Below are 27905 nucleotides of genomic sequence, written 5' to 3' on the forward strand. Positions count from 1 at the left end.
TATTCATAATGCAGCTGCAGTCATTACCGGCCCTGTTGAACATCTTGATTGAAATGTTGATTATGAATTAGTCATACATGTTTAATTGCATGTGCATTAGAATTGCCTTGACGCACTAGCGACTCGCTAACAGCAGCAGTTAGACTGTTGACTCAACAATAGTTCCTCCTGCCATGGCAACAAGCTAACGACATAATTTCTGTCCGTTCTGCAGATGTTTCTCACGATCGGACCACTTGGCACTACACATGAAAAGGCATATCTGAGGAGGTGGAGGGAGAAGAGGGAGAGGAGGAGAGCGAGAAGAGGAGAGGTGAAGATGGAGGTGAACATCACTCCTGTCTCTGTTGTGTTGAAAAGGGTACTGAGGAGAGAGAGTTCAATCAAAAGCTTGGTTACATCAGAACAAGGATCGGATCAGCCTTGGGAGAAATGGGAGAGCAAGACAAAAAGACAGTGTCTGTGGGGCTGCATTGGGCACGTAATCATGGCGTTTGTGTACAGACAGACAGACAAACAGACAGTCTGGTCTAATGTTGTTCCCAAAGCAGCTCTGCCTCACCCGAGTCCTGGAAATCTGATACTGCCAGATTGGGATTCTGCATGGAGACAGTAACACAATACCAACTGACGCTTGTGTCGTATAAAGAGTAAAAGAGTTGTCGTCCCATTTTCCGTTGCTCTTTCAAAGGTTATCTTAAGAGTTTGGACAACTGCAAACAACCACAGGACAAGGCTACTTTGCAAAGCCAACCCAGTCAAACTCCTCTTGTAAGGAGTCAAAGGTCAACCGGAAGACATTGACCCAGTCCCTGGTCAGACAACTGATGATCATATTGAACTATAATATTCATACTCCTATTCTCCAGATGCACTCTTCTCTGTCTCCTCTCTGCCTCCTCTCTGTCTCCTCTCTGCCTCCTCTCTGTCTCCTCTCTGCCTCCTCTTTGTTTCCACTGTGTCTCCTCTCTGTTTCCTCTCTGCCTCATCTGTTTCCTCTCTGCCTCCTCTGTCTCCTCTCTGCCTCCTCTCTGTCTCCTCTCTGCCTCCTCTTTGTTTCCACTCTGTTTCCTGCCTGTCTCCTCTCTGTTTCCTCTCTGCCTCCTCTCTGAGTTCCCCTCCACAGCTGCGCAGTGACACTTTTGAAACTTTTGTAAAGAAATGTAATTTGTAAACCCTTCGGTCTTCAACTGGAAAGTCTTGAAACTCACCAAACGTTGGCTTGGACACATACTGTTCTAGTGTGGACTGCCATATGCACAAGCGAAAGACAAGTAGCAAAACAGCTACCGAAGCACAGACTGCAAAGGATATCGTAAATGATGTGTACAGGTTTCTTAATTTATTTTCTAAAATCTCTTCCCTTTCCCTATATGTTTTGCTGAGAACAATTCATTTCGGAGCAGATCCTGAACAGCAACTCGCCATCAAAGTACCAAGCCTATGAATTCTTCAACATACTTGAAATGATACATTGGTCTATGGGAGTACTTGGCCAACCCCCCTACAGAACTACAGAGTGCAACTACCAGACAAAAGACAAAACTAGAGCCAGAGTCAAAAGCATACAGACAGAGACTTTGTCGGCCCCTCGCATTTCTAACAGAATTCTGCTCATGTCTACAGTTCATTTCAATAGGCTGAGATGCTCCTACTCAAGGTGGGATGTGGGAAATGTATTTTATGTTGAGGGAGGATTCTTCTTGTTACGGTTCAAGGTTTTTGGGCGGGTGAGTGAGTTATTGTGAATGTACTGTTGTCTGTCTGTGCATGGCATTAGCACCCAGAAAGGACTTGGTCAGTGGGATTGTTGTGCAGTCATATAGGTGGTACTGGGAAGCACAAGCCAGGCAGTGTGATTCACTTTCATCGGTAGTCTTCTCTTCACCATTATCTTCACCGTCGTCTTTCCTCACCCTGAATTGTGTAAGAATTGGCAGGTGCAGAAACGCACACATCACTTGGCGAGAAGACGGACAAACATTTGCTCGCTGTTGACATTTTCTTGCTAGCCTCTTGCCAATTGCCATCTAGACATCTGCTCCGTTAGCTGTTAGCATCATCCAGCGCTAGCCCCTCAGAGCTGCCCACTGAATTGGCTGACATTGGCCAATGGGAGGGCACGTTGACAGCAGGGTCATCGAGGTAATGAGGAGTAAATTCTGCTCCCTCAGAGGTGCTGGTCAGCGCCGGTCAGCCCTCTAACGGGACTCAATGGAGTGAGACTTCCCAACTGCTCTATTTCTCTCTCTCTCTCTCTCTCTCTCTCTCCCTCTCTATTTCTCTCTCTAGCTCTCTCCCTCTATTTCTCTCTCCCCCTCTCTCTATTTCTCTCTCCCCCCCCTCTGTGTGACCTTACTACTGAGAGGTCACATACATTGCCCCACTGACCGACACGGCCCAATTCCCAGCCCCGGCATTAGTTTGCTAGAAAGTGTCAGCCTCCTGTCCTGCTACTCGCAAATACCAAGGAATACAAACTCCAGGGTCATGTTCAGTAGGGAGGAAATTAATCAGAGTGAAACAAGCGACCACCTGAACGAACCGCATGGACGTTTTAAAACCTTTTGCTACAGTGGTCCTGGAGGAACACAACCCAGACCTCCAGGCTTAGCTAGCTTAGCTGTGCACAAACACACGCAAGGAGGTTGAATGCATTGCCCACGACATCTCAATGATTTGTATAAAAGAGACCAAAAGAGGAACCTGGTAATAATGTTCTGTGTATATCAAACCTTTACCACACTCTCCCTTGAGGCTTACTGTCCAATATCCATGTGTGTGATTGGTTCCAATAAACCAGCATGAAAGACCAAAAAGTGCACAGACAACGGTGGTTGATCAGAATCAAAACCCGTTTTATTGTAGGAAACACAGCAAGAAACAAGCAACATCAAAGGTTTTAGAGTAGTTGGGACTGTGATTAATGTTTCCTCCATTGGCAGCTCGCTGTGTTCAGACCTTTCAGTATTCCAGGGTGAAACCGTCAAGACAACAACTTTAACTAAATGCTCTTATGTAGGTTTTCTCTGTAAATGCTAGCTACCAGTTGATTACTGAGATGTTGATTGTGATATAATCTTTTTTTTTAATCGTACAACAAGATTCACTGTATACTTGAACAGAGTTCCCTTTTGGGGCGGTTTATCCAAAGCGGAGTCAAAATTAAGCTTCATTCTGGCCTGCCGAGTGGCGCTGCAGTCTAAGGCGGCGTAACTACAGACCCGGGTTCATTCCCGGGTTGTGCCACATCCGGCCGTGGCCAGGAGTCCCATAGGACGGTGCGCAATTGGCTCAGCATCGTCCGGGTTAGGGAGGGTTTGGCCGGGGGAGCTTTTACTTGGCTCATCGCTCTCTAGCGACTCCTTGTGGCGGGCCGGGTGCCTGCAGGCTGACCCCGGTCTTCCGGGTTCAGCTGGCGGGTGTTAAGGAGCGCTGTTAGGCGGGTCATGTTTCGGAGGACGCCTGACTCCACTTTTGCCTCCCAAGCCTGTTGGGAAGATGCAGCGATGAGACAAGATTAAAATTGTAGAGAAAAAGGGAGGTCAAATTTACAAAATAATTAATCACCTCATCTCTTCAGTCGGTATAATTCAGCGCTACAATTTGTTACGACATTTCAAAGTGACAGAAAGACAGGCATTTTGATTGTTTTACAGTGGATACACTGCATCTTGATGTACTGTATGACATGTGTTTGCTGTGCACTCTGTCATCATCTTCAAGCCCACTACCATGTCAGCTGTCTGACCACCACATGAACTTTGGATGTTACGTCCCAAATTCTTCTCCCTGGAACATCATGATGCACACACCAGTGTTGATGTATTTCTTGTTTCCAGTTTCCTGTCAGAGACGCATCATGTTTCCTGTTTGTGATCAGAGACACATCAGTAAGTTAGTAAAAACATTCACAGAGAACAACTGAAACAGAGAAAACACTTCACATTTACTTTGTGTCTGCAGTCTACACCTCATGTTTACTTGTCTTTGTGCATCAGAACTTGGTTATACAACAATGGCTTTCACTGCTTTGTGTGGGACTAAATCACTGCTTTGTGTGGGACTAAATCACTGCTTTGTGTGGGACTAAATCACTGCTTTGTGTGGGACTAAATCACTGCTTTGTGTGGGACTAAATCACTGCTTTGTGTGGGAGTAAATCACTGCTTTGTGTGGGACTAAATCACTGCTTTGTGTGGGAGTAAATGAAAATGTATTGTACACCATCCTTAGTGAAACAGCACTTCAAAAAACGTTCCCTTTTTTCTACCAGCGCCCCCCTCCCATATTCCTAACTGGACTTCCTCTCTCCTTTTCTTTGCTGTACAAAGTGTTTTCAAAATTATTATTTGTATGATGTTAGTATGACGGTGTTCTTTATTATGGAAAAAGGAAAGATTTATTTTTGTTACTGGTTTGTTTCATAATTCTTTTTTAAATTGGTATTGTAATATCTCTATGCAAGAACTGTTGAGTGAATCATTTGTATTTAAGAATGTAATATGTGTAATAAATAGTAGAATCACACTGGCCAGTGGTCTCTCTTTTCTTGGCTGGTCCCTGTAAATACATTGGGGATTTCTTTTTTCATAGAAGAAAGGTTGCACCCTGTTGGAGTCATGTCTAACCGGGACATCAGCAGGGATCAGCCAATCGAGAAGAAGAAAATGTACTGTCACAGACGTCATAATGGCACAGATACAAAGATGAGTCTTCTATCTCTATGCTCACACCTTGGCGGCCATTTTGGTTCCTCTTCCTAATCACGTTCTCTCCCTGCTTACAGTGACAGGTTCATTATTTGACCAATCAACCATCAATATGGGAGTAGGCCTACATGCACTCTTTCATCAGTTCATTTAATTTCACATTCAATGTGGAGGCGTTACAGTCCATTGTCTTGTTGAGGCAATGGAAATTAATTTTGTTCTACTTTCAACCCAAGATGCACACTGAGACCCATGATGGATGAATTACAATTGTTAGTAACCAAGGTGATGACATACCTGCCATTTCTTCTCCTTTTGACTGTGACTAAATGATAAAAGGGTACTCAAATAACTAAATGGTTAATTAGGGTGCAATTAATATTCTAGTTAATGAGCCTGTGCAGTGTATTAATTATGCTTATGTCTGGCAGGGAGCTACTCTATAAGGTTTTCTCATTTAATGTCCTTAATTGAAATGGGCACCCTCATCAAGCAGCCTCCATGTATCTGTCAGACTTAATGTTCCTCTATGTGTAATTACAGACAATCACCACACCCCCCCCTCGTACCTACTGCCCATTGTACCTACACTAGATCAATCTATCGGACAGGTTATGAAATTAGAAATGAGAGTCATTTTTCACCCACCGTCCCTCATATCCCATGAGTAATTTTTAATATTGAGGGATACCCCCATCATGTAGTTTTTAATATTGAGGGATACCCCCATCATGTAGTTTTTAATATTGAGGGATACCCCCATCATGTAGTTTTTAATATTGAGGGATACCCCCATCATGTAGTTTTTAATATTGAGGGATACCCCCATCATGTAGTTTTTAATATTGAGGGATACCCCTATCATAGTAGTTTTTAATATTGAGGGATACCCCTATCATGTAGTTTTTAATATTGAGGGATACCCCAATCATGTAGTTTTTAATATTGAGGGATACCCCCATCATGTAGTTTTTAATATTGAGGGATACCCCCATCATGTAGTTTTTAATATTGAGGGATACCCCTATCATAGTAGTTTTTAATATTGAGGGATACCCCTATCATGTAGTTTTTAATATTGAGGGATACCCCTATCATGTAGTTTTTAATATTGAGGGATACCCCTATCATAGTAGTTTTTAATATTGAGGGATACCCCTATCATGTAGTTTTTAATATTGAGGGATACCCCCATCATGTAGTTTTTAATATTGAGGGATACCCCCATCATGTCGTTTTTAATATTGAGGGATACCCCCATCATGTCGTTTTTAATATTGAGGGATACCCCCATCATGTCGTTTTTAATATTGAGGGATACCCCCTATCATGTAGTTTTTAATATTGAGGGATACCCCCATCATGTAGTTTTTAATATTGAGGGATACCCCCATCATGTAGTTTTTAATATTGAGGGATACCCCCATCATGTAGTTTTTAATATTGAGGGATACCCCCATCATGTAGTTTTTAATATTGAGGGATACCCCCTATCATGTAGTTTTTAATATTGAGGGATACCCCAATCATGTAGTTTTTAATATTGAGGGATACCCCCATCATGTCATAAGATTCCTAGTGATGAAATGGGAATGACGAGGAGTGTGTTTATGTTAAGAGGGGAAAAGATACATACAGTCGCTAGTGAAAGTCTACACACCCCTTTCACATTCTGCTGCCTTAAAATTACATCTGAAAAGGGATTCAAATTGATATTTTTCCTACAGATCTGCACAACCTACTTCACATTTCCAAAGTGAAAGAAACTTATAGAAAATGTTCCTAATTAATACACAAAAATAAAATGTATTTTTATTTAACTAAGCAAGTCAGTTAACAAATTGTTATTTACAATGACGGCCTACCCCTGCCAAACCCTAATGACACTGGGCCAATTGTGCGCTGCCCTTTGGGACTCCCAATCACAGCCATTTGTGATACAGCCTGGAATCGAACCAGGGTCTGTAGTGATGCCTCTAGCACTGAGATGCAGTGCCTTACACCGCTGCGCCACTCGTCTCTGGTCTCGGATTGCATATGTCTTCATACTCCAGACTTAATACTTGGTGGAAGCACCTTTGGCAGCCATTACAGCTGTGGATCATTCTACCAACCTTGTACATCTCTTATGTCAACACACATGTATCCAAGAGGTGTTGAGTGTTCCTGAGGGGTCCAGTCTCAATCCTGACTTAAATGTGCTTGAAAATCTGAGACAAAATTTGAATATTGCTTCCATCAATGACTCCCAACCAAATGTAATGAGCTTGAGCAGTTTTGACAAAAACAATAGATGTATCTTAGTCAGAATGATTCCCAGCTGTAATGGCTGCCTAAAAGACTTTCAACAAGTAGTAACTCCGGGTTGTGAAGACATACGCAATCAAGAGTGGGGCCTCCCGAGTGACGCAGCGGTAGAGGTGTCACTACCGATCCGGGTTCGATCCCAGGCTGTGTCGCAGCTGACTGCGACCGGGAGACCCATGAGGCGCTGCACAATTGGCCCAGCATCGTCCGGGTTAGGGGAGGGTTTGTCCGGCTGAGATGTCCTTGTCCCAGCGTGCTCTAGCTACTCCTTATGGCGGCCGGGGGCATGCACTCTGACTTCGGTTGCCAGCTGTACGGTGTTTCCTTCGACTGGTGCGGTGGGCTTCCGGGTTAAGCGAGCAGTGTGTCAAGAAGCAGTGCAGCTTGGCAGGGTCATGTTTCGGAATTGTACATCCCAAAATTGGGGAGAAAAAGGGGTAAAAAAAAAATTATAATAATAATTTCTAAATAAAATCTGGAGTAGGAAAAAAATAGGAAAAAAATAAAATCCCCCAAAATGTGAAGACAAGGTGCAAGGGGTGTGTAGACTTTCACTAGGCCCTGTAGATGTGTGAGATATCCCAAGACGTACCAAACATTTCCCCGGGCTGGACAAGACAACCCGTGAGATAAAACAGTTTGTTCCAGTTGAGAATGCATCAATGTCATTTTCCCACCAACACACATATTCCATCCCTGCCTCACAGAACAGTCAGATCCTCAATGACAAACACAGAAGCTTCCAAAGAAGTGTTTTTCACCACCCAGTTTACCCTGCAGTCCTTCTGCAGTTCTCTAATGGTGTCTGGCAGCTTGGGGAAACAAGCTAATGCATCGAGGCATGGAGAGAAAAAGAGGTGGATTCCATCTCCAGCGTATTGAATTCGAAGCTGGGGATTCCTAATTGGCAGAAATGCATTATCTATACGTACACTACCGTTCAAAAGTTTCGGGTCACTTAGAAATGTCCTTGTTTTTGAAAGAAAAGTACATTTTTTATGTCCATTAAAACAACTTCAAATTGATCAGAAATACAGTGTAGACATTGTCCATGTTGTAAATGACTATTGTAGCTGGAAACGACAGATTATTTTATGGAATATCTTGTGGTGGCTAATTTCTGCATTACCAAATGAGGAGAGTTACAAACTTCAAACACCAGTCAGTCAGAGTTATACTTAAACTACATATTTAATAATAAGAGCTTTGCATTAGCAATGACTTTCAATGATGCGCCATTGAAAGTGGCAACACAAAAGTACAAAGATCTTTTATAGCCAAGATACACCCCTCTCAACCTACATGAGGAACCACAGATCTTAGGAACAATTCACAAAAAAGACACTTACTTGAGAGAGGAGTATCCCATAGCCAGATAGCATTCGCTATAAATTATCGTTCAATTTGGTCCCTAAAACGAGGTTCTAATCCCGTTCCTGGTACTTCATAGCACAAAAACACCATCTCATCCAATGGCATAAATCAATTGTCAACTCTAGATACTCCCATCTCAAGTCAACCCCCTCTTGACCCCACTCCTGGACAAGCTCACTGAGGGGAGTGAGCCTCTAGGTCATACACTATCCCAGGATAAGTGCAACATCAGAGAGGACATACAATGGTTCCAGACACTGCCATACACCTTCCCCCAATGCCAAAGGAGGGAGTGACTTGCGCACAGACATTGTGGAGACAAGTAATTGGTTCCCCATTAATCACGCCATCCCTTCACATGGTTTAACAGATACATTCACATATGAAGACAATGTTCCATACTGTCCTCTTCCCTTTCTGATATTCTGCATAGCACCAGGGATATGTGAAAGACAAGCCTGACCTCTCCCCTCTCTAGGCCCCAAGTGATTGAGCCCCAGCTGTGGGAAGAAGTGCAACTGCCAACACCGGAGTCCAAAGGGATACATTCTGATTCATCCGCCACAATCTACAGAGGCCCATTATCAGCAACCATCACTCCTGTGTTCCAATGGCACGTTGTGTTAAACTTGGATTAACTATCATTTTAAAAGGCTAATTGATCATAAACAAAATCCCTTTGCAATTATGTTAGCACAGCTGAAAACTGTTGTACTGATTAAAGAAGCAATAAACTGGCCTTATTTAGACTAGTTGAGTATCTGGAGCATCAGCATTTGTTTCGATTACAGGCTCAAAATGGCAAGAAACAAAGACCTTTCTTCTGAAACTCATCAGTCTATTCTTGTTCTGAGAAATTAAGGCTATTCCATGCGAGAAATTGCCAAGAAACTGAAGATCTCGTACAACGCTGTGTACTACTCCCTTCACATAACAGTGCAAACTGGCTCTAACCAGAATAGAAAGAGGAGTGGGAGGCCCCGGTGCACAACTGAGCAAGAGGACAAGTACATTAGAGTGTCTAGTTTGACAAACAGACGCCTCACAAGTCCTCAACTGGCAGCTTCATTAAATAGTACCCGCAAAACACCAGTCTCAACGTCAACAGTGAAGAGGCGACTCCGGGATGCTGGCCTTCTAGGCAGAGTTGCATTGAAAAAGCCATATCTCAGACTGGCCAATAAAAAGAAAAAATTAAGATGAGCAAAAGAACACAGTCACTGGGAAGAGAAATATTGGAAAAAAGTGTAATGGACAGACAAATCTATGTTTGAGGTGTTCAGATTACAAAAAAAAGACCATACGTGAGACGCAGAAAAAATGAAAAGATGCTGGAGGAGTGCTTGACGCCATCTGTCAAGCATGGTAGAGGCAATGGGATGGTCTGGGGGTGCTTTGGTGGTGGTAAAGTGGGAGATTTGTACAGGGTAAAAGGGATCTTGAAGAAGGAAGGCTATCACTCCATTTTGCAATGCCATGCCATACCCTGTGGACGGCGCTTAATTGGAACCAATTTCCTCCTACAACTGGACAATGACCCAAAGCACAGCTCCAAACTATGCAATAACTATTTAGGGAAGAAGCAGTCAGCTGGTATTCTTTCTATAATGGAGTGGCCAGCACAGTCACCGGATCTCAACCCTATTGAGCTGTTGTGGGAGCAGCTTGATTGTATTCAGATTTCCTCAACAAATTGACAACTAGAATGCCAAAAGGTCTGCAAGGCTGTAATTGCTGCAAATGGAGGATTCTTTGACAAAAGCTAAGTTTGAAGGACACAATTATTATTTCAATAAAAAAATCATTATTTATAACATTATACACGTCTTGACTATATTTCCTATTCATTTCATGTATGTTTTCATGGAAAACAAGGACATTTCTAAGTGACCCTAAAGTTTTGAACGGTAATATAGCTACATTACTTCGTGTCCCTAATGCTTTGGTGTTCTTGTAAAGAAGATGGCTATAGCATAACATTGTCCAAAGCGAGCAGTCAGTCTGATGTCAGAGCTGTACTTCAGGTAATGCCCAACTTAACCCCAGAACACCAGATCAGGGACGTTATTCAGATTGGTCAATAGGCTACATGATATGAATATTTCCTAGTTTGATCGATGTGATGAGTCGATTGAAGAAGTGTTTAATTGATGAAGAAGTGTTTTTCACATGGACCTAGGTGTGTGTTCTTCCTTTTCACTTGTCTGTCTGCCTGGCTGTATAAAATGTGACAGGGAAAAAAAAACTGGCCAGCTAGTGTTTACCTCTCCCAGTCGTTCCTTACCTGTGGGCATTTTGGCTCGTGTGACTCATCCTCGGTCTAGACCGGACTATTCAACACACCAACACCCCAGGACTGTATTGGAAATGTTGACATCGATTCAAAACAGACTGCCTAATCACAGTTCTCAGCCACTGAGAAAAGGCAGCTTAAACATCTACGTGACAAATGAAACTATTCCCTACATAGTGCACTACTTAGGGGGGAAAGGATGCCATTTGGGATGCAGCTATAGAAGTCGGCAATGTGCACTGTGGGAAATTCTGAATGATCAGAATGAGTAGTGTGACCGTGGTAGAGACCAGCTAGAGAAAGAGTAAAATAATACACTACAAATCTACAAAGACATCCCTGGTAAAAACAAAACCATTGTTAAACTGCCCTGATACAAACCCTATTGGCTGTGCAACAGAACAATCATTGAGCGGTGCCAGGTGTCTGCAGGATGTTGGCAGCGCCAGCGGTTTAGGGGACATTATTGTCACATCTGGCAGTGTTGATCTGCCTACCAAGTGGGAGGTGGAGTTGAGATTTCCCCTCCCTGTAGCTCCTTCCATGTTACAGCTTCATAATGTTCTGACACTGGTGCCTGGTGTTCATTATGCTCTGACACTGGTGTCTGGTGTTCATTATGCTCTGACACTGGTGTCTGGTGTTCATAATGCTCTGACACTGGTGTCTGGTGTTCATAATGCTCTGACACTGGTGTCTGGTGTTCATTATGCTCTGACACTGGTGTCTGGTGTTCATTATGCTCTGACACTGGTGTCTGGTGTTCATTATGCTCTGACACTGGTGCCGAGATGATTCGCGGGTGAAAAGTACCATTAGGCCTGTAGGGAAAATAAAGATAGCATTATTGAAAAGGATGATGTACATGAATGAGCTGTCTAATAAATGTATTGCATTAAAAACATGCAACAAACATACGTACAAGAATAAAATTCTTGGTATTCGCATTGTATTGAGTATCAGTGTCTATTCAGTGGTTGCTTTGCTAGAAGGGTGGATTTTGCCTGTCTGTGACCCCCCGCTTAGGAAGTCTGTGAGATGGTCATCCTCCTCACCTCACAGCTTAGGATTTCATCACCGACTCCAATGGATTATTCTGTGTCCCGCACGGGGCAACGGGAGCTCTTAGATATATCCAGTCATTGGGAATATGTCAGCGTGGCCCTCGGTAATTAAAGCCTAATCATCCCGGTGAATTCTGAGCGTGGTCCTCATCAACGTTTGATTAGTCTCCACCTGGCTCTCCGACGCCCTCGCTAGCTCTCCTCCTTCTGCTGCTTTAAACCTGCAATATGTCACTTTTTGGGCAATCTGACTAAATTCACATAGAAATGTGAGTTCTAGATCCATCACTCTCATTGACAGCAAGTCTAATAAGCGATAGATCTGTTCTATCTGCACTATTTCTATGCTTCCCTTTCATATGTTTTGTTTTGACTTTTGGTTTTGTACACCAAGTTTAAACAGCTGAAAATACAATATTTTTGGTTATTGAAAAGATATTTCACAGCGGTTTATCAATGAAATGTATTTATAAAGCCCTATTTACATCAGCCGATGTCACAAAGTGCTGTACAGAAGCCCAGCCTAAAACCCCAAACAGCAAGCAATGCAGATGTAGAAGCACAGTGGCTAGGAAAAACTCCCTAGAAAGGCAGGAACCTAGGAAGAAACCTAGAGAGGAACCAAGCTCTGAAGGGTAGCCAGTCCTCTTCTGGATGTGCCGGGTGGAGATTATAACAGTACATGGACAAGATGTTCAAACGTTCATAGATGACCAGCAGGGTCAAATAATAATCACAGTAGTTGTCGAGGGTGCAACAGGTCAGCACCTAAGGAGTAAATGTCAGTTGGCTTTTCATAGCCGATCATTCAGACTTAGTGACAGCAGGTGCGATAGAGAAAGAGAATCGAAAACAGCAGGTCTGGGACAGGTAGCACGTCCGGTGAACAGGTCAGGGTTCCATAGCCGCAGGCAGAACAGTTGAAACTGGAGCAGCAGCATGACCAGGTGGACTGGGAGTCATCAGGTAGCAAGGAGTCATTAGGCCAGGTAGTCCTGATGTAACCGATGTGAAATGGCTAGTTAGTTAGCGGTGGTGCGCGCTAATAGCATTTCAATCAGTGACGTCACTCGCTCTGAGACTTGAAGTAGGGTTTCCCCTTGCGTTGCAAGGGCTGCGGCTTTTGTGGCGCGATGGGTAACGATGCTTCGTGGGTGTCAGTTGTTGATGTGTGCAAGGGTCCCTGGTTCGAGCCCAGGTTGGGGCGAAGAGAGGGACGGAACCTACACTGTTACACTGAGGCATGGTCCTAGGGCTCAGGTCCTCGGGGAGGGAAGGGAGAGAGAGAGAATTAGAGGGCGCATAATTAAATTCACACAGGACACTGGATGTGCAGTAGGAGATGGTAGCCGCCTGGACGTGCAGTAAGATATGGTAGCCACCTGGACGTGCAGTAGGAGATGGTAGCCACCTGGCTGTGCAGTAGGAGATGGTAGCCACCTGAATGTGCAGTAGGAGATGGTAGCCACCTGAATGTGCAGTAGGAGATGGTAGCCACCTGAATGTGCAGTAGGAGGTGGTAGCCACCTGGATGTGCAGTAGGAGGTGGTAGCCACCTGGATGTGAAGTAGGAGGTGGTAGCCACCTGGATGTGCAGTAGTAGGTGGTAGCCACCTGGATGTGCAGTAGGAGATGGTAGCCAGCTGGATCTGCAGTAGGAGATGGTAGCCAGCTGGATCTGCAGTAGGAGATGGTAGCCAGCTGGATCTGCAGTAGGAGATGGTAGCCAGCTGGATCTGCAGTAGGAGATGGTAGCCAGCTGGATCTGCAGTAGGAGAGCTGGTGGGTTGGTGGATGAAGACACGGCAGTGCTGCTGCACTGTGGGGATGCCTGGCCTTCATGCATTATGTAGGACTCTGTCGCCATCTCACCACCTCTCCCTCTGTCTCTCTGCAGTAAAAATAGATCAGCGACTGTCTTTTTCTCCCACCACCTCTGTCATGACTCTTTCTCAGGTGTAGCAGGCTATGGCTGTTAGGCCTACCTCAAGAGCTAGGTGATTGTGGTCATTTCTTCTCTGCATTCTTGTAGCGTTATTAGGTAAAGCATGCACACGTTTGTGTGTGTGTGTTCCAAATGAAGCGAATGTGGAAAATTTGACAACAATTTATGGATTTAAGATTTCAAGCATCATCCAAACAATAAAGTGAAGTTATTTTTAAGGTAAACGTTTCATTTCCTGTAGGCTCCTCTTTTTACAATGAGTGTACTTTGCACAGTAGGCAAAGTCTAACAGCACAGATAAAAAGAGCAGACTGGCTTCATGCTGAAGGATACAGTATTGCTGAGTGTTGGAGTGAAGGCTAGAGGGAGTTCACACGAACACAAACACGCCCTCCTGGAGGAGTTGCACAGTGGGGGGGCTTGTCGGAGAAACACTCCAGTCTTCCACTCACTGCCAGCTCAAGGTCAGTCACTGTTTGCTGAATGCGTGTGGGGGTGTATAGATTATATGGTTCGATCTATTAAAAACAAAATGTTTTAAAACTAATAAAGATGATTGTCATAAATTGGTTTGAAGTGTAAGTTTCCCTTAGGATTTGCACCAGCTGCCAAAGCTGAGGGTTAATTTATTTTATAACACAGATAATTTTGTGTCTGCAATAAAGGGATGTTTTTTTTATGGCTTGTGTAAGTTGGAGAGGAATACTAGACAGATAAAGCAAATGAAATGGGCATCTTGAGCATTATAAAATGAACAGAAACTCAATAACCCCAGCACAGCATTTCCCACAATACAAGATCAGGGTCTTCTCTGTTGGAATACCAAAACATGCCTCCTTTCTCCCTCAACCGGATCACTAATCAGAGATTAGATAACTGAAAGTACCTAGCCAATAATTACAATAACACTATATTGGGTATTGCTTTAGTGGAGACCTTAATCAAAACCTATCCCTTTCTTTCAAAAGGGAAAATGGACGTATGTATTTTTGTATGTATTCCAACAGTGCCCAGATTGTAGAAGCTTCCTATTGCTGATTTGCAGCTTGAGTGTGGCAGCAGATCTATACAGCATGCTCACAGACAGTGTTCTACTGCCCCCACCTGAGACTCCCTAAAAACACGCCCCTTCGATACAGCTACGACCAGAAGTGACTTCTCGTAGCAAGTTAGGATGAAAAGTCCTAACCTTAACCAAATTCTCCTAACCTGCTATGTTAATTATCCTAACCGGCTGCGTACGTTCTCTTAACCTGCAATGAAAAAGTAACTTCCGTTTGTAGCTGTATAGCACCCTCATAGAGATCATCCCAACCCACCTGTCCTCCAAATACACCTCTGCTGTCTTCAACCAGGATCTCAGCGATCACTGCCTCATTGCCTGCGTCCGTAATGGGTCTGCGGTCAAACGACCACCCCTCATCACTGTCAAACGCTCCCTAAAACACTTCAGCGAGCAGGCCTTTCTAATCGACCTGGCCCGGGTATCCTGGAAAGATATTGACCTCATTCCATCAGTAGAGGATGCCTGGTTATTCTATAAAAGTGCTTTCCTCACCATCTTAAATAAGCATGCCCCACTCAAAAAACGTAGAACCAGGAACAGATATAGCCCTTGGTTAACTCCAGACCTGACTGCCCTTGACCAGCACAAAAACATCCTGTGGCGTACAGCATTAGCATCGAAAAGCCCCCGCGATATGCAACTTTTCAGGGAAGTTAGGAACCAATATACACAGGCAGTAGGAAAGCAACGGCTAGCTTTTTCAAACAGAAATTTGCATCCTGTAGCACAAACTCCAAAAGGTTCTGGGACACTGTAAAGTCCATGGAGAATAAAAGCACCTCCTCCCAGCTTCCCACTGCACTAAGGCTAGGAAACACTGTCACCACCGATAAATCCACGATAATTGAGAATTTCAATAAGCATTTTTCTACGGCTGGCCATGCTTTCCACCTGGCTACCCCTACCCCAGTCAACAGCCCTGCACGCCCCACAGCAACTTGCCCAAGCCTCCCACATTTCTCCTTCACCCAAATCCAGATAGCTGATGTTCATCTGGACCCCTACAAATCAGCCGGGCTAGACAATCTGGACCCTCTCTTTCTAAAATTATCTGCCAAAATTGTTGCAACCCCTATTACTAGCCTGTTCAACCTCTCTTTCGTATCGTCTGAAATCCCCAAAGAGAGATCCCCTCTTCAAAGGGGGAGACACTCTAGACCCAAACTGCTACAGACCTATATCTATCCTACCCTGCCTTTCTAAGGTCTTCGAAAGCCAAGTTAACAAACAGATCACCGACCATTTCGAATCCCACCGTACCTTCTCCGCTATGCAATATGGTTTCCGAGCTGGTCATGGGTGCACCTCAGCCACGCTCAAGGTCCTAAACGACATCATAACCGCCATCGATAAGAGACAATACTGTGCAGCTGTATTCATCGACCTGGCCAAGGCTTTCGACTCTGTCAATCAACGCATTCTTATCGGCAGACTCAACAGCCTTGGTTTCTCAAATGACTGCCTCGCCTGGTTCACCAACTACTTCTCAGACAGAGTTCAGTGTGTCAAATCAGAGGGCCTGTTGTCCGGACCTCTGGCAGTCTCTATGGGGGTGCCACAGGGTTCAATTCTCAGGCCGACTCTTTTCTCTGTATACATTAATGATGTCGCTCTTGCTGCTGGTGATTCTCTGATACACTTCTACGCAGACAACACCATTCTGTATACTTCTGGCCCTTCTTTGGACACTGTGTTAACTAACCTCCAGACGAGCTTCAATGCCATACAACTCTCCTTCCGTGGCCTCCAACTGCTCTTAAATGCAAGTAAAACTAAATCCATTTCTTCAACCGATCGCTTCCCGCACCTGCCCGCCCATCCAGCATCACTACTCTGGACGGTTCTGACTTAGGTATTTGTAGTTGTCCACCTATTCTAGGTGTCTGGCTAGACTGTAAACTCTCCTTCCAGACTCACATTAAGCATCTCCAATCCAAAATTAAATCTAGAATCGGCTTCCTATTTTGCAACAAAGCATCCTTCACTCATGCTGCCAAACATACCCTCGTAAAACTGACTATCCTACCGATCCTTGACTTCGGCGAAGTCATTTACAAAATAGCCTCCAACACTCTACTCAGTAAATTGGATGCAGTCTATCACAGTGCCATCCATTTTGTCACCAAAGCCCCATATACTACCCACCACTGCGACCTGTATGCTCTCGTTGGCTGGCCCTCACTTCATATTCGTCGCCAAACCCACTGGCTCCAGGTCATCTATAAGTCTTTGCTAGGTAAAGCCCTACCTTTTCTCAGCTCACTGGTCACCATAGCAGCACCCACCCGTAGCACGCGCTCCAGCAGGTATATTCCACTGGTCACCTCCAAAGCCAAGTCCTCCTTTGGCCGCCTTTCCTTACAGTTCTCTGCTGCCAATGACTGGAATGAACTGCAAAAATCACTGAAGCCTCATATCTCCCTCACTAACTTTAAGCACCAGCTGTCAGAGCAGCTCACAGAGCACTGCACCTGTACATAGCCCATCTGTAAATAGCCCATCCAACTACCTCATCCCCATACTGTTATTTATTTTCCTCCTTTGCACCCCAGTATCTCTACTTGCACACTCATCTTCTGCACATCTATCACCCCAGCTTTTAAATTGCTATATTGTAATTATTTTGCCACTGTGGCCTATTTATTGCCTTACCTCCCTTATCCTACCTCATTTGTACACACTGCATATAGACTTTTCTATTGTATTATTGACTGTATGTTTGTTTACTCCATGTGTAACTCTGTTGTTGTTTGTATCGCACTGCTTTGCTTAATCTTGGCCAGGTTGCAGTTGTAAATGAGAACTTGTTCTCAACTGGTCTACCTGGTTAAATAAAGGTGAAATACAAAAATATAAAGAAATAAAAAGAAGTGGTACGTTTTTAGGGAAACCTCGCCCCCATCTGGGCTAAGAAGCTGGTTACCCTTCCAATGTAATCATATGGCAAAGCACAGTCTTTGGTTTCATTTAATCATTTCCAACAGCCTCACACAAATGTATCCCTCACAAAAATACTTAAATATATCTAGCCTATGAGCAAATTGGTTAGGGAACATTTGGAATATACCTGTTGATTTATCACTGGTGACAATTATGTACAAAATAGTATATTTAAGATTTTAGAATCAGTTCTACTGGCAATACAATGCTGTTTTTAGCATACTTACTGCTCATGCTTCCTAATATATAACAAAGATGTTCTCGTTTCTGTTTATACGACGTCTTTGATTGACAGCTGTTCATGTGCTCGACTGACATGTCGCACAAGCGCACTTTTATGTAGGCCTACATTTCGTACACTTCCGCCAATGTTCGTACTTGTCGGTATTCTTCGTGTGCATTTCGTCATTTTTCGTTCAAATTCGAGCCCTGTCGATAGAACTGATTTTCGTCGTCTCCCTCGTTCTCCGTGTTGTTGTTCATCTCGGTGACGCGACAGAGGTGTAGCCTGACGCGGTCTCTTACGTGTCGGTCTGAATAAAAGTGGAGCTCGGAGGACCCGGGAGTGACGAAGCGAGTCTGTGTCGGGTAAGCATCCGATGCGGAGAGGGGGATAGAAGAAAGCCCTGGTGTGTTGGAGAAATCGCTCCAAATCTAACAAAGAGATCATGGCGGCGGTGTTGCAGAGCCACACGATGTTGAGTCAGTCTACAAAGCTAGCCAGCCAGCTATGTGAGAATGGTACTGGAAAAATGGGAGTGAGGCTTGAGTCCTCGAGTAAAGATTGCAACCACAGTAATTATAGCATCAGCATGTTGGCTAGCAGACCTAGTTTGGCCATCTAGCTACATAGCCAGCTGGCAACCACAAAAAAAAACATGTACGTTCGAATGCCTAACTTGCTAAGCTAACTAGCGGTATAGAATGTTAGCCCAGCCCAAGTATATTTGGCTTAGCTACAGACATTTCCCTCCCAAAGAACTAGCTAACGTTAGCTTGCAAGATAGTCCGTCTACAAACACAGCGTGGTTGTCTTGAATAAGCATACTATATTAGCAGACTTAGATAAAGACATCGATTCAAGTGCCATAGTTAGCCAACGTTAAATTAACCAGATGAAAATTAATTAAGCTAAAACTTGATTTTTACCGCATGGGAAACATTTGTATATTTACGTTAGCTAGCTAGCAGCTATAGCTAGTTAGCCAGGTTGTCGATATTAGCTAGCTACCACAAAGCTTTAATATCGAGCAACAATATGAACATGGATACATTTCGTACCATTTGGTTGAAAATGTATTTTTTTCTTATCTATTAGTATAGCTAGGCAAGTGTCAGCTAGCTACTGTTATCTTTGTAGCTAACAATGCTATATACTTTTGCTAACTAACTACTTGGAAAAAGGCGGCAATAACAGGGTATCGTGTTAGGAAATGATGATGTACTGCATATTATACTGTAAATTGAAAATGCACTTTTAAAACTAGTGTTGTCATAAAATCATTACGTTGATACAATGTTGGAACTTATTTGATAAACATTGAGCAACACACTCAATGACGAACACATTTTTACCTTAGGAACGTTACTTATGGTTTGGGATAGTATCTCCCATACTTTCAGATATTCACACATAATACTGCATGTCTGGTGTAGCCTACAATCACTTAAACAAACCTGGTCTGGTATGAATAGACAGGGGCACAAACGCCACGACCTGAAACATCACTTAATCAGGGCTCTCCAACCCTGTTCCTGGAGAGCTACCATCCTGTAGGGTTTCACACCAAGCTTCTTCCTGGAGAGCTATTGTCCTGTAGGTTTTCGCTCCAACCGTAATCTAATGCACCTGATTCTAATAGCTGGTTGATAAGCTGAATCAGGTTAGTTACAACTGGGGTTGGAGCGAAAACCTACAGGATGGTATCTCTCCAGGAACAGGATTGGCGTGAACCTACACAACTTTATCTCTCCAGAAACAGGGTTGGAGAGCCCTGAATTAAATCCACACCCATACCAATATTTGACATTTTGTGTAAAAACTTACATTCACAGGCTCTCCAGAGTTCTCCACCCGCCAATCCAGCCAACTAAATGACCATGGAAGCGGGAGCCGATACACAGCAGGGTGGTGACACAGCTGTTTCTGAGTCTGAGGCCCAGCAGATCACACTGGCCCAGGTACAGTACCCTCATCAACGTTGCCAGACACTTTGAATCAAATTTAACTTTATTGATCCTCTGGTAGAAATTCTTTACGAGGCCCTACATCTTGTGTACATGTAATGTGTCTGTATGTCTGCGTTTACACTGGCAGCCCAATTCTGATGTTTTCCCCACCAATTTATCTTGACCAATCACGTCATATCTTTTTAGAGCTGATATGATTGGTCTAAAGAAATCTCAGAATCGGGCTGCCTGTGTAAATGCAGCCTATGCGTGTAGGGAGCCTCCATATGTGGGCTGCGTTCAGCAGGGCACAACATTGTAGAATGTTCAGAAATAAATATGTTATGTAGAAGAGCAGAACTGTTCTCTGACATGAAGAATAATCAATCACTTCTATTCATGGTCTTTGATTGTAACCATTATGTGGATTGGCGCAGCGGTCTAAGGCACTGCATCTCAGTGCTAGAGGCGTCGCTACAGACCCTGATTCGATTCCAGGCTGTATCACAACCGGACATGATTGGGAGCCCCATAGGGCGGCGCACAATTGGCCCAGCGTCATCTGGGTTAGGGTTTGGCTGGGGTAGGCCGTCATTGTAAATAAGAATTTGTTCTTAACTGACTTGCCTAGTTATATAAAGGTTAAAAAGATGGACCAGTTTCCCAAAAGCATCTTGATGCTAAGTCCATCGTTAGAGCCATATTGTGCTAAAGTGAACTTGGCCTTAAAAACCTCTTTAGGGTACGTGGGACGGTAGTGTCCCACCTGGCCAACATCCAGTGAAATTGCAGAGCACGAAATTCAAACTACAGAATTGAAAATATTTAACATTCTTGACAATACACATGCAATATGTCAAATTAAAGCTTGACTTCTTGTTAATCCAGCCACAGTGTCAGATTTCAAAAAGGCTTTCCAGCGAAAGCAACCCATGCGATTATCTGAGGACAGCACCCCATCAAACAAACAGACAATCATATTTCATCCCGCCAGGCGCGACACAAAACTCAGAAATAACGATATAATTCATGCCTTACCTTTGAAGAGCTTCTTCTGTTGGCACTCCAATATGTCCCATAAACATCACAAATGGTCCTTTTCGATTAATTTCGTCGTTATATCTCCAAAATGTCAATTTATTTGGCGCATTTGATCCAGAAAAACACCGGTTCCAACTCACGCAACATGACTACAAAATATCTCATAAGTTACCTGTAATCTTTGTCCAAACATTTCAAACAACTTTCCTAATACAAGTTTAGGTATTTTTTTATGTAAATAATCGATAAAATTTAAGACGTGATAAACTGCGTTCAATAGCGGATTTTAAAAAAAAAAGTGGCGCGAGCTTTCAGGTCACGCGCCCCAACCACAAACAGTACACTAGACTCGACCCTCGTTCTGAACAAGGCTACTTCTTCATTTCTCAAAGGAAAAACATCAACCAATTTCTAAAGACTGTTGACATGCAGTGGAAGTGATAGGAACTGCAAGCAAGTGCCTTAGAAATCTAGATCCCCATAGAAAACTCATTAAAAAGAGTGACCTCAAAAAAAAAAATCCTGGATGGTTTGTCCTCGGGGTTTCGCCTGCCAAATAAGTTCTGTTATACTCACAGACATCATTCAAACAGTTTTAGAAAACACGCTGAAGTTTCTATCAAATACTACCAATTATATGCATATCCTAGCTTCTAGGCCTGAGTAGCAGTCATCCAAACATCCGAATACTGCCCCCTACCCCGAAGAAGTTAAGATGCTTTTGGGAAACCAGGCCCTGGAAGGTGCATGTATAGCCCACATTCATAAGCCGTTTCTAAATCTGCGTCTCTGCTGCAGGTGTCTATGGCAGCAGGACAGGTCTCCTCCAGCGGCCCCACAGTCACCCTGGTGCAGCTACCCAACGGTCAGACGGTTCAGGTCCACGGGGTCATCCAGGGCGCCCAGCCTTCAGTCATCCAGTCGCCTCAAGTGCAGACTGTTCAGGTGAGCCCCATTCCTCCCTCCATAACAGTAGTCTATTGTGATATACATAGGAAGGTACATGCAATAGGCCTTGGTAGTAGGCAGCAACAGGTATATTTGACCTGCACTGTTGGAGCTTTTAAGAATTTCACTGTATCGTTCAATTACATGAGTGACCCTCTGCATGTGACTAATGAACTGATCTAATCTATAGCAGAGAATCTCTCAGATGGCAGCTATTTGAGGGTTGGTGTGGGTCACATACAGTAATATAGCAAATCGATTAGAGGTCGACCGATTATGATTTTAACACCGATGCCGATTATTGGAGGACCCAAGAAAAACCGCTACCGATTAATCGGACGATTTAAAAAAAATAATAATAATAATGTTTTTGTAATAATGACAATTACAACAATACTGAATGAACACTTATTTTAACTTAATATAATACATCAATACAATCAATTTAGCCTCAAATAAATGATGAAACATGTTCAATTTGGTTTAAATAATGCAAAAACAAAGTGTTGTAAAATGCAATATGTGCCATGTAAGAAAGCTAACGTTTAAGTTCCTTGCTCAGAACATGAGAACATATGAAAGCTGGTGGTTCCTTTTAACATGAGTCTTCAATATTCCCAGGTAAGTTTTAGGTTGTAGTTATTATAGTAATAATAGGACTATTTCTCTCTATACGATTTGACTATTGGATGTTCTTATAGGCACTTTAGTATTGCCAGTGTAATAGCTTCCGTCCCTCTCCTCGCTCCTACCTGGGCTCGAACCAGGAACACATCGACAACAGCCACCCTCGAAGCAGCGTTACCCACGCAGAGCAAGGGGAACAACTGCTCCAAGTCTCAGAGCGAGTGACGCTTGAAACGCTATTAGCGCGCACCCGCTAACTAGCTAGCCATTTCACATCGGTTACACCAGCCAAATCTTGGGAGTTGATAGGCTTGAAGTCAAAACAGCGCAATGCTTGAAGCAGAGCGAAGAGCTGTTTGAATGAATGCTTACGAGCCTGCTGCTGCCTACCACCGCTCAGTCAGACTGCCCTATCAAATCATAGACTTAATTATAACATAATAACACACAACAATACGAGCCTTAGGTTATTAATATGGTCGAATCCGGAAACTATCATCTCGAAAACAAAACGTTTTTCCTGTCGGTGAAATACGGAACTGTTCTGTATTTTATCTAACGGGTGGCATCCCTAAGTCTAAATATTCCTGTTACATTGCCCAACCTTCAATGTTATGTCATAATTACGTAAAATTCTGGCAAATTAGTTAGCAACAAGCCAGGCGGCCCAAACTGTTGCATATACCCTGACTCTGCGTGCAATGAACGCTAGAGATGTGACACAATTTCATGTTAGCAGGCAATATTAACTAAATATGCAGGTTTAAAAATATATACTTGTTTATTGATTTTAAAGAAAGGCATTGATGTTTATGGTTAGGTACATTGGTGCAACGACAGTGCTTTTTTCGCAAATGCGCTTGTTAAATCAACACCCGTTTGGCGAAGTAGGCTATGATTCAATGATAAATTAACAGGCACCGCATCGATTATATGCAACGCAGGACACGTTAAATAACTACACATGGTTGATGATATTACTAGTTTAACTAGTGATTATGTTAAGATTGATGTAGTTTTTTTATAAGATAAGTTTAATGCTAGCTAGCAACTTACTTTGGCTTCTTGCTGCCCTCGCGTAACAGGTAGTCAGCCTGCCATGCAGGCTCCTCGTGGAGTGCTATGTAAGGCAGGTGGTTAGAGCGTTGGACTAGTAACCGGAAGGTTGCAAAATCGAATCCCCCCTGAACAAGGCAGTTCCTAGGCTGTCATTGAAAATAAGAATGTGTTCTTAATCTGACTTGCCTAGTTAAATAAAGGTGTAAAAATAAAAAATACCGATTACCGATTGTTATGAAAACTTGAAATCGGCCCTAATTAAATCGCCCATTCCGATTAATCGGTCGACCTCTAGTTCCTAAGCCGTCATTGAAAATAAGAATGTGTTCTTAACTGACTTGCCTAGTTAAATAGAGGTGTACATTTATTTTTTACATTTTTTTAATCGGCGTCCAAAAATACCGATTTCTGATTCTTATGAAAACTTGAAATCGGCCTTAATTAATCGGTCGACCTCTAAAATCAATGGAACATTATTGGATGTTGTATAGGTGCTACTGCATTTCCAATAAACTGTAGGGTGTCAATGTGCTTTTTGTGATGAAATTTCACTTGTGTTATATCCCTGTAATTTATTGGGTCAAAATAAAGAAGGCACAGTGATGCCAAAAAGTTTGTTTTACCCAATGAATTACTTTACCCAATGTGTGTGTGTATGTGTGTCTGACTTTATTTATTTTCATAGCCTATAGTTTATTCGCCGTTAGTCAGCACCTCCACAAAAAATATTTTTTTCTGGGTGTGTGCCAGCTATGCTTTTTATTAGACTTAAGTTATAAAAATCAATTTTACCAAGACAAGTATGATTCTTCATGTTCTGAATCGTTCGGTTGGGTCTTTGTCTAACATGTTAATGATATCTAAAAAGTTGGATTTCAGAACCTAATACATCTAATAATCACCAAGCTCTGTTCACATAGCGGTGCAAGTTTCCTGTAATGACTTTTGAGAATTTTACGTTTTGTGGTCAAAGTTGTTTCCGTGGGTCGCAAAAAGCTAAATTAGCATGGCACGAGCTGAAATAAATGTAAAAGGCTTTGGTAAAAAACAAAATTGCTCTGACATTTCAGAGGTACGCTTGTTTTTGTGAGATATCTTGGGGAAATTACAGGAATTTTGAATGAATATGAAAAGTGGATATCCATCTTACCTCTATTGTTTCATGTCCTTTGGATTCTAGAAGAAAGATCAGTTCAACAGGAAAGTGATTTTTCAGCTTTTTTTTTCTCTGGCCTCGATTGATTTAGTCACCCTAATTCTGACCATCCTACAAGGGTAAAAACCTTCGAATGGATTATGATATTATTTTACCCATTGGTAAAAAAAAAAAAAATGTTTTTGATTGGACACCCTATAAACTGCAACGCTTGTGTTTGACCCTGTCAGATTTCAACAGTTGCAGAGGATTCCCAGGACTCCCAGGAGTCGGTGGACAGTGTGACAGACTCTCAGAAGAGGAGGGAGATTCTGTCCAGACGTCCTTCCTACAGGTACCGCTCCTCCACAGGGCCACTGTCACAGCCTCAGGGTGGCAGGAAAAGAATCCCAATCGCAACATGACTGTCATGTTGACTCAGTGTTGCCAAATTGGGATTATTTTTTTATTGCAGATCGGGTGCAATTTTGGATCTGATTGGGCTGTGAATGAAATCTGATGACGCGTTGTTGGCTGAGAGTCCGAGACATTGATTGGGATTGTGTTTGGTATCCCTTGACATTGATTGGGATTGTGTTTGGTATCCCTTGACATTGATTGGGATTGTGTTTGGTATCCCTTGACATTGATTGGGATTGTGTTTGGTATCCCTTGACATTGATTGGGATTGTGTTTGTTATACCTTGACATTGATTGGGATTGTGTTTGGTATCCCTTGACATTGATTGGGATTGTGTTTGGTATCCCTTGACATTGATTGGGATTGTGTTTGGTATCCCTTGACATTGATTGGGATTGTGTTTGGTATACCTTGACATTGATTGGGATTGTGTTTGGTATACCTTGACATTGATTGGGATTGTGTTTGGTATCCCTTGACATTGATTGGGATTGTGTTTGGTATCCCTTGACATTGATTGGGATTGTGTTTGTTATACCTTGACATTGATTGGGATTGTGTTTGTTATACCTTGACATTGATTGGGATTGTGTTTGGTATCCCTTGACATTGATTGGGATTGTGTTTGGTATCCCTTGACATTGATTGGGATTGTGTTTGGTATCCCTTGACATTGATTGGGATTGTGTTTGGTATCCCTTGACATTGATTGGGATTGTGTTTGGTATCCCTTGACATTGATTGGGATTGTGTTTGGTATCCCTTGACATTGATTGGGATTGTGTTTGGTATACCTTGACATTGATTGGGATTGTGTTTGGTATCCCTTGACATTGATTGGGATTGTGTTTGGTATCCCTTGACATTGATTGGGATTGTGTTTGGTATACCTTGACATTGATTGGGATTGTGTTTGGTATACCTTGCAGGAAGATCCTGAACGACCTGTCGTCTGACGTGTCTGCGGTCCCGCCGATCGAGGAGGAGAAATCGGAGGACGACTCGACCCCCGCCATCACCACCGTTGCCATGCCCACATCATGCCCCATCTATCAGACGGCCAGCGGCCAGTACAGTACGTAACCCCTCCCTATTCAATCCTCTGTTTTATCGCTCCGGGGGGGGGGGGGGGGGTCCTGTAGGTACAGATCTAGGATCAGCTTCCCCTCCACCAATCAAATGCTAAACTGACCCAAGATCAGCATCTAGGGACAACTTCACCCGTACTCCAGTTTCATCATGGACATATGTGAAGACTGCCTGCTTGTTCTGGTTTGGACAAGCTTAGTTGGCTTACTTACTTTATATTTGATGAGTAGTGTATGGTCAATGACTATAGTGGAAATAGGGTCATGTTCAGTAGGGAGAAATGTTTTAAATCTGGATGAAACGAAGGTTCTACCTGAACATGTCCAATAATGACAGATGTTAATTTTCCATTTCAAAACGTTTCGCTATGGTTTGCCTTGCTGAACATGACTGAGCAGACCATTGCAATGTTCCTAACCTATCCATCATCCATTAACCCCGCCTCCTCCTCTGCAGTCGCCATCACCCAGGGCGGCGCCATCCAACTGGCCAATAACGGTACGGATGGCATGCAGGGGATGCAGACCCTGACCATGACCAACGCGGCGGGCGCCCAGCAGGGCACCACCATCCTGCAGTATGCCCAGACCTCCGATGGACAGCAAATCCTGGTGCCCAGCAACCAGGTGGTAATGCAAGGTGAGAAAGTCTTGGACCATGGGAGGCCCCAGCCTCAATCAAGTTTTAGTTCTTACAGGGTCAGTTGTTCTGCTCGTACATTCTAAACAGAACCTCTTTCCTGCATATGCAGTCACACAACAAACAACTCCTGTATGTCCACAATTTCTTGACGTAAACACCAACACGTAACGCTACGATCCCTTCCGTTTCCCAGCTGCCTCTGGAGAAGTGCAGACCTACCAGATCCGTACGGCCAACACCAGCAGCATGACTCCTGGGATGGTGATGGCCTCCTCTCCCGCCCTGTCCGGCCAGGAAGGCCCAGAGGTTGTAGTCACCCGTAAGAGGGAGGTCAGACTGATGAAGAACAGGTAGGTGGAGTAGAGGCTATAGATACTGTAGCATTGTTAGCTAGGGTTATGTTGATCACTTTAATGAAGGCTGTTGGGTGGAATGGTAGACCTATAACGTAGGTGTACATTTAGCAGGTTGTTGATATGGAACTCCTATTTCTATACCTACATAATAAAGCTGAGGTAATGCTAAGAGAAAAGATGAGTAACATGATGATCGTGTTAAGATTTGCTTTGCTGAGGCTGACATACAGTACTGACTGTCCATACCTGTGTGTGACAGGGAGGCGGCCCGGGAGTGTCGCCGGAAGAAGAAGGAGTACGTCAAGTGTCTGGAGAACCGTGTGGCCGTTCTGGAGAACCAAAACAAAACCCTCATCGAGGAACTGAAGTCACTTAAAGACTTGTACTGCCACAAATCAGAATAGTGCCCCCCCCCCCCCCCCCATGTACAGAGACTCACCACAGAGCCATGCATCTGGCAGCACCCTCCCCCATTTCTATCTTTTTCTTTTTAAAAAGCTCTACCAGTCTATAGGACCTACAGAAAGAGGAAAAAGAACAAGGAAAACCTCACAATTTCTCCACTTTTTCACAAGTACCCCTTTAAAAGGATGAGATGAGTACCTTCCATCATGAGTACCCCTTTAAAAGGATGAGATGAGTACCCCTTTAAAAGGATGAGATGAGTACCCCTTTAAAAGGATGAGATGAGTACCCCTTTAAAAGGATGAGATGAGT

At 43.4% G+C, this 27905-nt stretch overlaps 2 protein-coding genes and 1 long non-coding RNA gene across 5 annotated transcripts in view; 2 read left to right on the forward strand and 1 right to left on the reverse strand.

The window, feature by feature from the left end:
• LOC106574841 (Krueppel-like factor 7) overlaps positions 1–4533 on the forward strand; it is a 52261-nt gene extending 47728 nt beyond the window's left edge. The window contains exon 4 of the mRNA XM_082963038.1: positions 215–4533. Coding sequence (XP_082819164.1) covers positions 215–266 — 52 coding nt within the window. The 3' untranslated portion in view covers positions 267–4533. The remainder of the gene's footprint in view (positions 1–214) is intronic.
• LOC145861148 (uncharacterized) lies at positions 2838–19615 on the reverse strand. The gene is made up of 3 exons (XR_014380988.1): positions 19379–19615; positions 3816–3869; positions 2838–3490 (listed from the first exon to the last, which is right to left on the reverse strand). It is a non-coding gene; the product is annotated as an uncharacterized LOC145861148 (long non-coding RNA).
• LOC106574945 (cyclic AMP-responsive element-binding protein 1) lies at positions 18113–27905 on the forward strand. 3 transcript variants are annotated; one of them, XM_014151080.3, is made up of 8 exons: positions 18113–18289; positions 19757–19882; positions 21710–21856; positions 24932–25035; positions 26031–26176; positions 26647–26829; positions 27026–27182; positions 27448–27905. In XM_014151080.3, the coding sequence occupies exons 2-8, from the start codon at positions 19796–19798 to the stop codon at positions 27590–27592; spliced, it is 969 nt and encodes a 322-aa protein (XP_014006555.2). In that variant the 5' UTR covers positions 18113–18289; positions 19757–19795; the 3' UTR covers positions 27593–27905. The 3 variants fall into 3 exon arrangements, with proteins under 3 accessions (XP_014006555.2, XP_014006554.2, XP_014006556.2); XM_014151079.3 differs by having other exon boundaries at positions 18118–18442; XM_014151081.3 differs by having other exon boundaries at positions 18118–18433.

This window comes from Salmo salar, chromosome 16 (assembly GCF_965601325.2).
Source record: "Salmo salar chromosome 16, fSalSal1, whole genome shotgun sequence".
NCBI classification, from domain to species: domain Eukaryota; kingdom Metazoa; phylum Chordata; class Actinopteri; order Salmoniformes; family Salmonidae; genus Salmo; species Salmo salar.

What these genes read in the sequence shown, in the direction of transcription:
- LOC106574945 (XM_014151080.3), top strand. Translation starts at nt 19,796, where the DNA reads ATGACCATGGAAGCGGGAGCCGATACACAGCAGGGTGGTGACACAGCT. An exon ending in TCCAGACGTCCTTCCTACAG is followed by an intron (nt 25,036 to 26,030) that starts GTACCGCTCCTC and finishes TATACCTTGCAG; the next exon opens with GAAGATCCTGAACGACCTGT. An exon ending in GACGGCCAGCGGCCAGTACA is followed by an intron (nt 26,177 to 26,646) that starts GTACGTAACCCC and finishes CCTCCTCTGCAG; the next exon opens with TCGCCATCACCCAGGGCGGC.